This window comes from Bombina bombina, chromosome 9 (assembly GCF_027579735.1).
Source record: "Bombina bombina isolate aBomBom1 chromosome 9, aBomBom1.pri, whole genome shotgun sequence".
Classification (NCBI taxonomy): domain Eukaryota; kingdom Metazoa; phylum Chordata; class Amphibia; order Anura; family Bombinatoridae; genus Bombina; species Bombina bombina.
Window position 1 is genome coordinate 156,407,512 of NC_069507.1, and position 14,234 is coordinate 156,421,745.

Consider the following 14,234-nt stretch of genomic DNA (forward strand, 5'->3'; position numbering starts at 1 on the left):
GTACACATTGTAGAAATGCCTCTTTCTTTACTAGGTTTGTTGATAACCTTGACAGATGAAACCTCCCCTGTGGAGGAGAAGTTTTGAAATCCAGAAGGTATCCCCGAGATATAATCTCCAACATCCAGGGATCCTGTACATCTCTTGCCCAAGCCTGGGCGAAGAGAGAAAGTCTGCCCCCCACTAGATCCGTCTCCGGAAAGGGGGCCCTGTCTTCATGCTGTCTTAGGGGCGGAAGTAGGCTTTCTGGCCTGCTTGCCCTTGTTCCATGACTGGTTGCCTTTCCAACCCTGTCTGTAAAGAGCAGTAGTTACTTCCTGTTTTGGAGCGGAGGAAGTTGATGCTGCTCCTGCCTTGAAATTACGAAAGGCACGAAAATTAGACTGCTTGGCCTTTGATTTGGCCCTGTCCTGAGGAAGGGTGTGGCCCTTACCTCCAGTAATGTCAGCAATAATTTCCTTCAAGCCGGGCCCGAATAAGGTCTGCCCTTTGAAAGGAATGTTCAGTAGTTTAGACTTAGAAGTTACATCTGCTGACCAGGATTTAAGCCAAAGCGCTCTGCGCGCCTGTATGGCGAATCCGGAATTCTTAGCCGTAAGTTTGGTTAAATGCACTACGGTATCCGAAACAAACGCATTAGCCAGCTTAAGGGTTCTAATCTTGCTCAAAGACTCATCCAATGGTGCTGTGCGAATCGCCTCTTCCAGAGACTCAAACCAGAATGCCGCTGCAGCAGTGACAGGCGCAATGCATGCAAGAGGCTGTAATATAAAACCTTGTTGAACAAACATTTTCTTAAGGTAACCCTCTAATTTTTTATCCATTGGATCTCAGAAAGCACAGCTATCCTCCACCGGGATAGTGGTACGCTTGGCTAAAGTAGAAACTGCTCCCTCCACCTTAGGGACCGTCTGCCATAAGTCTTGTGTGGTGGCGTCTATAGGGAACATTTTTCTAAATATCGGAGGAGGGGAAAAAGGCACACTGGGTCTATCCCACTCCTTGCTAATAATCTCTGTAAGCCTCTTTGGTATAGGAAAAAGGTCAGTACACACCGGTACCGCATAGTATTTATTCAGCCTACATAATTTCTCTGGGATTGCCACCGTGTCACAATCATTCAGAGCCGCTAACACCTCCCCTAGCAACACGCGGAAGTTCTCAAGCTTAAATTTAAAATTTGAAATTTCTGAATCCGGTCTCCCCGAATCAGAACCGTCACCCACAGAATGAAGCTCTCCGTCCTCATGTTCTGCAAATTGTGACGCAGTATCAGACATGGCCCTCGTGTCATCAGCGCGCTCTGTCCTTAACCCAGAGCTGTCGCGCTTGCCTCTTAACTCGGGCATATTGTATAATACTTCTTTCATAACATTGGCCATATCATGTAAAGTGATTTGTAAGGGCCTTGATGTACTTGGCGCCTCAATCTCACGCACCTCCCGAGCGGGAGACGAAGGTACTGACACGTGAGGAGAGTTAGACGGCATAACTTCCCCCTCGTTGTCTGGTGATAATTTCTTTATCGGTACAGATTGACTTTTATTCAAAGTAATATCAATACAATTGGTACACATATTTCTATTGGGCTCCACATCGGCTTTTAAACATAATGAACAAGCAGATTCCTCTGTATCAGACATGTTTAAACAGACTAGCAATGAAGCTAGCAAGCTTGGAAATTACTTTCAATAAGTTTACAAGCAATATAAAAAACGCTGCAGCGCTTTTTAAAAAACAGTTGAATAACAAAAAACTAATTCAGTTATAGTCAACAATTCTTTAAATGTATTAATTAGCAGAGGATTGCACCCATTAGCAAAAGGATGATTAACCCCTCAGTACCCAAAAACGGATATCAAATTAAGATTTAACGCTTTTATCACAGTCAAACACACTGTCACAGGTCTGCTGTGACTGATTACCTCCCTCAAAAAACGAATTTTGAAGACCCCTGAGCTCTCTAGAGACGTCCTGGATCAAGGAGGAAGAAGCAGGAAGACTGTGCTAGAATTTTAACTGCGCAACAAGGCGCTAAAAAAGTCCCCTCCCACTCAGTTACAACAGTGGGAGACCTGATATAACGGTTTCTATGCAGAAATATACGTTAGCCATGTGGAAAAAAATCATGCCCAAAAAGATCACCAAAGTACCTCACAAAACGAATAACATGCCAGTAAACGTTTTAAAAACAAACTTTTTTTAATGTCATGCAAAGTTATCACTAAGCCTGCCACCAGTCGCTTCCACTGCAGATAAGGCTTAAGCATTATTTCAGTATTAACAGTATTTTCTCAGTCAAATTCTAGTCCCTAGAAAATAACTCTACTGTGCATACATTTATCAGCCTGATACCAGTCACTACTACTGAATTTAAGGCTGTACTTACATCATACGGGTAACAGCAGTGTTTTCTTAGTCAATTCCATTCCCAGAAAATATTGTACTGCACATACCTCATTTGCGGGGGACCCCGCATGCTATTCCCATTTTCTGAAGTTACCCCACTCCTCAGAATGTCGAGAACAGCCAGTGGATCTTAGTTACGCCTGCTAAGATCATAGAAAACGCAGGCAGTTTCTTCTTCCAAATACTGCCTGAGATAGAAAAACAGCACACTCCGGTGCCATTTAAAATAACAAACTTTTGATTGAAGAATAATTAACCCCTTAAGGACCACAATGTACCCTGTATGTCACTGGTCGTTAAGGGTTTTTTCAGGACATAATAGCACAAGTCTAGCAAGAACACGCTATTAATGCCCTCCCTCCAGCAGGCTTTGTGGAATAGAGCAGTCTCAACGCTGGTGGCAAGACTGTGCTATAAAACAATCAAGTCCCAAAAAAAGGCCAGTGACATACAGGGTACGTCCCTGGTCCTTAAGGGGTTAAGTAAAAACTCCAGCTCCTCTCGCGACCTCCTTCTTTGTTGAGGGTTGCAAGAGAATGACTGGGTATGACATGTGAGGGGAGGAGCTATATAGCAGCTCTGCTTGGGTGATCCTCTTGCAACTTCCTGTTGGGAAGGAGAATATATCCCATAAGTAATGGATGACCCGTGGACTGAACACACTTAACAAGAGAAATAATTGCAGTTAAAAACAGAATTTATGCTTACCTGATAAATTACTTTCTCCAACGGTGTGTCCGGTCCACGGCGTCATCCTTACATGTGGGATATCTCTTCCCCAACAGGAAATGGCAAAGAGTCCCAGCAAAGCTGGCCATATAGTCCCTCCTAGGCTCCGCCCACCCCAGTCATTCGACCGACGGACAGGAGGAAATATATATAGGAGAAACCATATGGTACCGTGGTGACTGTAGTTAGAGAAAATAATTCATCAGACCTGATTAAAAAACCAGGGCGGGCCGTGGACCGGACACACCGTTGGAGAAAGTAATTTATCAGGTAAGCATAAATTCTGTTTTCTCCAACATTGGTGTGTCCGGTCCACGGCGTCATCCTTACTTGTGGGAACCAATACCAAAGCTTTAGGACACGGATGAAGGGAGGGAGCAAATCAGGTTACCTAAACGGAAGGCACCACAGCTTGCAAAACCTTTCTCCCAAAAATAGCCTCCGAAGAAGCAAAAGTATCAAATTTGTAAAATTTGGCAAAAGTGTGCAGTGAAGACCAAGTCGCTGCCTTACATATCTGGTCAACAGAAGCCTCGTTCTTGAAGGCCCATGTGGAAGCCACAGCCCTAGTGGAGTGAGCTGTGATTCTTTCAGGAGGCTGCCGTCCGGCAGTCTCATAAGCCAATCGGATGATGCTTTTAAGCCAAAAGGAAAGAGGTAGAAGTCGCTTTTTGACCTCTCCTTTTACCAGAATAAACAACAAACAAGGAAGATGTTTGTCTGAAATCTTTAGTAGCCTCTAAATAGAATTTTAGAGCACGGACTACGTCCAAATTGTGTAACAAACGTTCCTTCTTTGAAACTGGATTCGGACATAAAGAAGGTACAACTATCTCCTGGTTAATATTTTTGTTAGAAACAACCTTAGGAAGAAAACCAGGCTTAGTACGCAAAACCACCTTATCTGCATGGAACACCAGATAGGGCGGAGAACACTGCAGAGCAGATAACTCTGAAACTCTTCTAGCAGAAGAAATTGCAACCAAAAACAAAACTTTCCAAGATAGTAACTTAATATCTATGGAATGTAAAGGTTCAAACGGAACCCCTTGAAGAACTGAAAGAACTAGATTTAGACTCCAGGGAGGAGTCAAAGGTCTGTAAACAGGCTTGATCCTAACCAGAGCCTGAACAAATGCTTGAACATCTGGCACAGCTGCCAGTCTTTTGTGTAGTAAGACAGATAAAGCAGAGATCTGTCCCTTTAGAGAACTTGCAGATAATCCTTTCTCCAAACCTTCTTGTAGAAAGGAGAGAATCTTAGGAATTTTTATCTTATTCCATGGGAATCCTTTGGATTCACACCAACAGATATATCTTTTCCATATTTTATGGTAAATCTTTCTAGTTACCGGTTTTCTGGCCTGAACCAGAGTATCTATCACAGAATCTGAAAACCCACGTTTCGATAGAATCAAGCGTTCAATCTCCAAGCCGTCAGCTGGAGGGAGACCAGATTTGGATGTTCGAATGGACCCTGAACAAGAAGGTCCTGTCTCAAAGGTAGCTTCCATGGTGGAACAGATTACATATTCACCAGGTCTGCATACCAAGTCCTGCGTGGCCACGCAGGAGCTATCAAGATCACCGAGGCCCTCTCCTGATTGATCCTGGCTACCAGCCTGGGAATGAGAGGAAACGGTGGAAATACACAAGCTAGGTTGAAGGTCCAAGGTGCTACTAGTGCATCTACTAGAGTCGCCTTGGGATCCCTGGATCTGGACCCGTAGCAAGGAACTTTGAAGTTCTGACGAGACGCCATCAGATCCATGTCTGGAATGCCCCATAATTGAGTTATTTGGGCAAAGATCTCCGGATGGAGTTCCCACTCCCCCGGATGGAATGTCTGACGACTCAGAAATTCCGCCTCCCAGTTTTCCACACCTGGGATGTGGATCGCAGACAGGTGGCAGGAGTGATCCTCCGCCCATTGAATTATTTTGGTCACTTCTTTCATCGCCAGGGAACTCCTTGTTCCCCCCTGATGATTGATATATACGCAACGGTCGTCATGTTGTCTGATTGGAACCTTATGAATCTGGCCTTTGCTAGTTGAGGCCAAGCCCTGAGAGCATTGAATATCGCTCTCAGTTCCCGAGACCATAGACCCTGAGCTTTCAGGGATTCCCAGACCGCATCCCAGACCGCGCCCCAGCCCACTAGACTGGCGTCGGTCGTGACAATGACCCACTCTGGTCTGCAGAAGCTCATTCCCTGGGACAGATGATCCAGGGTCAGCCACCAACGGAGTGAATCTCTGGTCTTCTGATCTACTTGAATCATTGGAGTCTGTATAGTCCCCATTCCACTGTTTGAGCATGCACAGTTGTAATGGTCTTAGATGAATTTGTGCAAAAGGAACTATGTCCATTGCTGCAACCATCAACCCTACTACTTCCATGCACTGCGCTATGGAAGGACGAGGAACAGAATGAAGAACTTGACAAGTGCTTAGAAGTTTTGACTTTCTGACCTCTGTCAGAAAAATCCTCATTTCTAAGGAATCTATTATTGTTCCCAAGAAGGGAACTCTTGTTGACGGAGACAGAGAACTTTTTTCTATGTTCACCTTCCATCCGTGTGATCTGAGAAAGGCCAGAACGATGTCTGTATGAGCCTTTGCTTTTGACAGGGACGACGCTTGTATTAGAATGTCGTCCAAGTAAGGTACTACTGCAATGCCCCTCGGTCTTAGAACCGCTAGAAGGGACCCTAGTACTTTTGTGAAAATCCTTGGAGCAGTGGCTAACCCGAATGGGAGGGCCACAAACTGGTAATGCTTGTCCAGAAAAGCGAACCTTAGGAACTGATGATGTTCTTTGTGGATAGGAATATGTAGGTACGCATCCTTTAGATCCACGGTAGTCATAAATTGACTTTCCTGGATAGTGGGTAGAATCGTTTGAATGGTTTCCATCTTGAACGATGGTACCCTGAGAAATTTGTTTAGGATCTTCAAATCCAAAATTGGTCTGAAAGTTCCCTCTTTTTTGGGAACTACGGACAGATTGGAATAAAATCCCATTCCTTGTTCCTTTATTGGAACTGGGTGTATCACTCCCATCTTTAACAGGTCTTCTACACAATGTAAGAACGCCTGTCTCTTTATTTGGTTTGAGGATAAGTGAGACATGTGGAACCTTCCCCTTGGGGGTAGTTCCCTGAATTCCAGGAGATAACCCTGAGAAACTATTTCTAGTGCCCAGGGATCCTGAACATCTCTTGCCCAAGCCTGAGCAAAGAGAGAGAGTCTGCCCCCCACTAGATCCGGTCCCGGATCGGGGGCTACTCCTTCATGCTGTTTTGTTAGCAGCCGCAGGCTTTTTGGCCTGCTTACCCTTGTTCCAGCCTTGCATCGGTTTCCAGGTTGGTTTGGGTTGTGAGGCATTACCCTCTTGCTTAGAGGATGCAGAATTAGAGGCCGGTCCGTTCCTGAAATTGCGAAAGGAACGAAAATTAGACTTATTTTTGGCCTTGAAAGGCCTATCTTGTGGAAGGGCGTGGCCCTTTCCCCCAGTGATGTCTGAAATAATCTCTTTCAATTCTGGTCCAAATAGAGTTTTACCTTTGAAAGGGATGTTAAGCAATTTTGTCTTGGATGACACATCCGCTGACCAAGACTTTAGCCAAAGCGCTCTGCGCGCCACGATAGCAAACCCTGAATTTTTCGCCGCTAATCTAGCTAATTGCAAAGCGGCATCTAAAATAAAAGAGTTAGCCAACTTAAGTGCGTGAACTCTGTCCATAACCTCCTCATATGGAGTCTCTCTACTAAGCGAGTTTTCTAGTTCCTCGAACCAGAACCACGCTGCTGTAGTGAAAGGAACAATGCACGAAATGGGTTGTAGAAGGTAACCTTGCTGTACAAAAATCTTTTTAAGCAAACCCTCCAATTTTTTATCCATAGGATCTTTGAAAGCACAACTATCTTCGATAGGAATAGTAGTGCGTTTGTTTAGAGTAGAAACTGCCCCCTCGACCTTAGGGACTGTCTGCCATAAGTCCTTTCTGGGGTCGACCATAGGAAATAATTTCTTAAATATAGGGGGGGAACAAAAAGGTATGCCGGGCTTTTCCCACTCCTTATTTACTATGTCCGCCACCCGCTTGGGTATAGGAAAAGCGTCGGGGTGCACCGGAACCTCTAGGAACTTGTCCATCTTGCATAATTTCTCTGGAATGACCAAGTTGTCACAATCATCCAGAGTAGATAACACCTCTTTAAGCAGTGCGCGGAGATGTTCTAATTTAAATTTAAATGTCACAACATCAGGTTCAGCTTGATGAGAAATTTTTCCTGAATCTGAAATTTCTCCATCTGACAAAACCTCCCTCATGGCCCCTTCAGATTGGTGTGAGGGTATGACAGAACAATTATCAGCGCCCTCCTGCTCTTCAATGTTTAAAACAGAGCAATCGCGCTTTCTCTGATAAGTAGGCATTTTGGATAAAATATTTGCTATGGAGTTATCCATTACAGCCGTTAATTGTTGCATGGTAATAAGCATTGGCGCACTAGATGTACTAGGGGCCTCCTGTGTGGGCAAAACTGGTGTAGACACAGTAGGAGATGATGTAGTATCATGTTTACTCCCCTCATCTGAGGAATTATCTTGGGCAATTTCATTATCTGTGGCAGTACTGTCCTTACTTTGTTAGGACGCTATGGCACAATTATCACATAAATTTAAATGGGGAGACACATTGGCTTTCATACATATAGAACATAGCTTATCCGAAGGCACAGACATGTTAAACAGGCTTAAACTTGTCAACAAAGCACAAAAAACGTTTTAAAACAAAACCGTTACTGTCTCTTTAAATTTTAAACAGAAAACACTTTATTACTGAATATGTGAAAATTTCACCACAGTGTCTTAAAGCATTAAGAGTATTGCACACCAAATTTCAGAGCTTTAACCCTTAAAATAACGGAACCGGAGCCGTTTACAAATTTAACCCCTATACAGTCCCAGCTATAGCCTTTGCTGAGACCCAACCAAGCCCAGAGGGGAATACGATACCAATTGACGCCTTCTAGAAGCTTTTCCAGCAAATTTCAGATCCTCACACATGCATCTGCATGCCCTGCTCTCAAAAAACAACTGCGCAGTAATGGCGCGAAAATGAGGCTCAGTCTACAACTAGGAAGGCCCCCTGACTGGAAAAGGTGTCTAACATAGTGCCTGCCGTTTAATAAACGTTCCCCAAGTTTATAAATGCGAATTGTCAGCATAAATATGAATAAAATGCCCAAATAAAGCAATCGATTTAGCCCATAAAAATGTCTACTAGTTTTTTAGCCCATATTAAGCCCTTTATTCTGTTTGTTTGACTAAGAAAATGGCTTACCGGTCCCCATGAGGGGAAATGACAGCCTTCCAGCATTACATGGTCTTGTTAGAAATATGTCTAGTCATACCTTAAGCAGAAAAGTCTGCTAACTGTTTCCCCCAACTGAAGTTACTTCATCTCAACAGTCCTATGTGGAAACAGCAATCGATTTTAGTTACTGTCTGCTAAAATCATCTTCATCTCACAAACAGAAATCTTCATCCTTTTCTGTTTCAGAGCAAATAGTACATACCAGCACTATTTTAAAATAACAAACACTTGATAGAAGAATAAAAACTACATTTAAACACCAAAAAACTCTTAACCATCTCTGTGGAGATGTTGCCTGTGCAACGGCAAAGAGAATGACTGGGGTGGGCGGAGCCTAGGAGGGACTATATGGCCAGCTTTGCTGGGACTCTTTGCCATTTCCTGTTGGGGAAGAGATATCCCACAAGTAAGGATGACGCCGTGGACCGGACACACCAATGTTGGAGAAAAGATGTTAATACGTTTTAAAAATGGATAGATTTGGCTGATATGTTGTTATATATAAACAAAATGAAAATATCTAGTAATTATAAGGCGTTTACTGTCCCTTGAAGGGACTAATTAACAAATGAGCAAAAAAAAAAAAAAAGTTATTCAAATGATGGTACATTTTGTCATTGTACAAGTAATAATCGAAAATAAATGTTACATTTTAGGGCACATTAATCATTTCTTTTTATGCGCCATACAAAAGATATCTGTTAATAAGAAACTTTTCTTTAACCATTGCTCCCCTCCGCACCTCACTCAACTGCTTTTTTTCTCTCTCTGTGCCACATCCATCCAATCACAGGGCGTGCCATAGGGCACTTAATTTTTGTTTTCAAATTAGAGATTCTGATCTTACTTTATTCAAATGGATTTTAATTTACTCTCCATAAGAAAGCAGATCCTGGGCTGCAGTAGGAAAGTGCTAGTTTTATTGTTTCTACCTCTCAAAGTTGACAAATTTAAAATACTCTACAGAGGTTGAAAACTAATAAGTAATTTGCCAGAGACGTTTTTTAATCAATATCATGTGATGTCGATATAGTTCCTCACATCTACATACCACAAACATTCATTCTATATACTTCCACCCCAAGTTGGCAAGTCTGTGTGACAATTTTATGTTCCATACCTGTAAGTGATAAGGAGATACATCTCGGGCAGGCTCCAGACCCAATCACTGTAGCAGACAAAGCCTGACCTTTTTTGAATCTTTTTTCTGGACGCTTTAAAAACTGTGGGGGGATATATTATATTTTACATTGTTTCACAGATAACAAGAAGATAAATCGTTTCCCCAATTTGCTGTTTAATGGATAGTAAAGTAATATATGCATAGCATATAAAAACATTAACACAATGCATTACATAAGATTTGTATGCAAAAACTAATGTCATGATTGTTTTGTAATCACTGAGCAGAATGTTGCAGGGTCAGATTTCTATTTCCTCATGCTTACTATACATATATAGTATGATGATGCCCTTCAGCCCTATTGGGTGGCGTGGGGCAAACAGAACTAGAAGTATTTTACATCCAAAACAGTCAAAATAAAGTAATATTGAAATATATATTTAATATTTTCCTTTAATAAAGTGATTGTAAATCCGAGCATATAACAAATGTGACTACATTTAACCATAAATCAGCAAGCGCTACCCAGGTGCTGAACCAAAAATGGGCCGGCTCCTACTCTTAGATTCCTGCTTTTTCAAATAAAGATAGCAAGAGAACAAAGAAAATTTGATAATAGAAGTAAATTAGAAATGTGCTTAAAATGCAATGCGCTATCAGAATCATGAAAGAAAAAAACTAGGGTTTAGTATCCCTTTAAGGTTATTCCTGGCCTCCCTCTTAGTCATGGGTGCCGCCATGTTGTAATCTGGATTTTACTGCATACCAGTGCTGATGTTTTTGCACATGTGCAGTAACTCTCCTGTAGATACTTGCAGTGCAACCTAAATTCCAAAATGGTGGCATCCATGATTAGAAAAAGAGTTACATGAAATGTATTAAGTGTTAAATTTCCCTTTAAAACTGGGACACAGAGGGGACGCCGCAGGGAGTGGGCCATACATCGCAACTCATGACAATACCAAATAAAATGTTAATTTCCAATAAAACAAAACCCACATTTTTTTCATGATCTTTCAAGATTCAGAAAGAGCATGCAATTTCAAACAACTTTCTAATTTACTTGTATTATCTAATTTGTTTCATTCTCTTGATATCCTTTGTTGAAAGGCATATCTAAATAGTCTCAATAGCTGCTGATTGGTGGCTGCACATAGATGCCTCATGTGATTGGCTCACCCATGTGCATTTCTATTTTTTCAACAAAAGATATCTAAAGAATTAAGCAAATTAGATAATAGAATTAAATTGGAATGCGGTTTAAAATTGTATTCTCTATCTGAATCATGAAAGAACATTTTTGGGTTTCATATCCCTTTAATTATGTGTAGTGGAAAATAAAAACAAAAACATTTCAGTGCATATTCTTTCATTTTTTGCCATAATCTTAAAGGGATAGTTATCTCCAAAATTTTATTTTATGATCTAGATAGAACATACAATTTTAAACAACTTTCCACTTTAATTCTAATATTAAATTTTCTTCATTCTCTTGTTATCCATTGCTGAAGGGACAGCATTGCACTACTTACAGGAATCTGAAAATATCTATTTAGCCAATCACAAGAGACAAATGTGTGCAGGCACCAATTAGAAGCAGCTCCCACTAGTGTATGATATGTGCATGACATAGAAAAAAAAAAAGGGTTGAACGCCCCGTCAATCAAGCTTCTAAACTGGGACAAAATGGCGGATGGATCGAGCATCAAAATACCATCCAAAAATGGTAAATAACATAATTTGTGTAAGAATTTACCTGATAAATTCATTTATTTCATATTGGCAAGAGTCCATGAGCTAGTGACGTATGGGATATACAATCCTACCAGGAGGGCAAAGTTTCCCAAACCTCAAAATGCCTATAAATACACCCCTCACCACACCCACAATTCAGTTTAACGAATAGCCAAGTAGTGGGGTGATAAAGAAAGGAGTAAAAGCAAAGGAATTTGGAAATAATTGTGCTTTATACAAAAAAATCATAACCACCATAAAAAGGGTGGGCCTCATGGACTCTTGCCAATATGAAAGAAATTAATTTATCAGGTAAATTCTTACATAAATTATGTTTTCTTTCATGTAATTGGCAAGAGTCCATGAGCTAGTGACGTATGGGATATCAATACCCAAGATGTGGAACTCCACACAAGAGTCACTAGAGAGGGAGGGATAAAATAAAAAACAGCCATATTCCGCTGAAAAAATAATCCACAACCCAAATCATAAGTTTAATCTTTTAAATGACAAGAAAAACTTAAAACATCAGCAGAAGAATCAAACTGAAACAGCTGCCTGAAGAACTTTGCTACCAAAAACTGCTTCTGAAGAAGCAAATACATCAAAAAAACGGTAGAATTTAGTAAATGTATGCAAAGAGGACCAAGTTGCCGCTTTGCAAATCTGATCAACTGAAGCTTCATTCTTAAAAGCCCAAGTAGTGGAGAATGATCTAGTAGAATGAGCTGTAATTCTCTGAGGCAGGGTCTTACCCGACTCCAAATAAGCTTGATGAATCAAAATCTCTAACCAAAAAGCCAAGGAAATAGGAGAAGCCTTCTGACCTTTCCTAGGACCAGAAAATAAGACAAATAGACTGGAAGTCTTCCTGAAATCTTTAGTAGCTTCAACATAATATTTCAAAGCTCTTACCACATCCAAAGAATGTAAGGATCTTTCCAAAGAATTCTTAGGATTAGGACACAAGGAAGGGACAACAATTTCTCTACTAATGTTAGAATTCACAACCTTAGGTAAAAATTGAAATGAAGTCCACAAAACCGCCTTATCCTGATAACAAATCAGAAAAGGAGACTCACAAGAAAGAGCAGATAGCTCAGAAACTCTTCTAGCAGAAGAGATAGCCAAAAGGAACAACACTTTCCAAGAAAGTAGTTTAATGTCCAAAGAATGCATAGGCTCAAATGGAGGAGCCTGTAAAGTCTTCAAAACCAAATTAAGACTCCAAGGAGGAGAAATTGATTTAATGACAGGCTAAATACGAACTAAAGCCTGTACAAAAAAGTGAATATCAGGAAGTTTAGCAATCTTTCTGTGAAATAGAACAGAAAGAGCAGAGATTTGTCCCTTCAAAGAACTTGCAGACAAACCTTTATCCAAACCATCCTGAAGAAACTGTAAAATTCTAGGAATTCTAAAAGAATGCCAAGAGAATTTATGAGAACACCATGACATGTAAATCTTTCTAGAGACAGATTTACGAGCTTGTAACATAGTATTAATCACTGAGTCAGAGAAACCTCTATGACTTAGCACTAAGCGTTCAATTTCCATACCTTCAAATTTAATGATTTGAGATCCTGATGGAAAAATGGACCTTGAGACAGTAGGTCCTGCCTTAACGGAAGTGGCCAAGGTTGGCAACTGGACATCCGAACAAGATCCGCATACCAAAACCTGTGTGGCCATGCCGGAGCCACCAGCAACACAAACTATTGTTCCATGATGATTTTGGAGATCACTCTTGGAAGAACTAGAGGCGGAAAGATGTAAGCAGGTTGATAACACCATGGAAGTGTCAAGGCATCCACTGCTTCCGCCTGAACATCCCTGGACCTGGAAAGGTATCTGGGAAGTTTCTTGTTTAGATGAGAGGCCATCAGATCTATCTCTGGAAGACCCCATATCTGAACAATCTGAGAAAACACATCTGGATGGAGAGACCACTCCCCTGGATGTAAAGTCAGACGGCTGAGATAATCCGCCTCCCAATTGTCTACACCTGGGATATGCACCGTAGAGATTAGACAGGAGCTGGATTCAATCAAAGCAAGTATCCGAGATACTTCTTTCATGGCTTGGGGACTGTGAGTCCCACCCTGATGATTGACATATGCCACAGTTGTAATATTGTCTGTCTGAAAGCAAATGAACGGTTCTCTCTTCAACAGAGGCCAAAATTGAAGAGCTCTGAAAATAGCATGGAGTTCTAAAATACTGATCGGTAATCTCGCCTCTTGAGATTTCCAAACCCCTTGTGCTGTCAGAGATCCAATCTGTAGTTATCATAGTCCAGGTTGGGCGAACAAAAGAAGCCCCTTGAACTAAACTCTGGTGATTTAACCACCACGTCAGAGTGTCGAACATTGGGATTTAAGGATATTAATTGCAATATATTTGTATAATCCCTGAACCATTGATTCAGCATACCAAGCTGGAAAGGTCTCATGTGAAAACGAGCAAAAGGAATCGCGTCCGATGCTGCAGTCATGAGGCCTAAAACTTCCATGCACATAGCCACTGAAGGGAATGACTGAGACGGAAGGTGCCGTCAGGCTGCAATCAATTTCAAACGTCTCTTGTCTGTTAGAGACAGAGTCATGGACACTGAATCTATCTGGAAACCTAAAAAGGTGACCCTTATCTGAGGAATCAAGAAACTTTTTGGTAAATTGATCCTCCAACCATGTTTTCGAAGAAACACTAGTTGATTTGTGTGAGATTCTGCAGAACGTAAAGACTGAGCTAGTACCAAGATATCGTCCAAATAAGTAAACACTGCAATACCCTGTTCTCCGATTACAGAGAGTAAGGCACCTAGAACCTTTAAAAAGATTCTTGGAGCTGTTGT

The 14,234-nt window shown here is 41.4% G+C and overlaps 1 protein-coding gene across 1 annotated transcript in view; it reads right to left on the reverse strand.

Annotated features, from left to right (window-relative positions):
* The window catches only part of PDCD11 (programmed cell death 11), a gene marked incomplete at its 3' end in the record, with an annotated part of 141,216 nt that overhangs the window by 45,557 nt on the left and 81,425 nt on the right, over positions 1-14,234 (reverse strand). Inside the window, 1 exon segment of the mRNA XM_053692449.1 lies at positions 9,644-9,746. Within this exon segment, the coding sequence (XP_053548424.1) occupies positions 9,644-9,746 (103 nt within the window).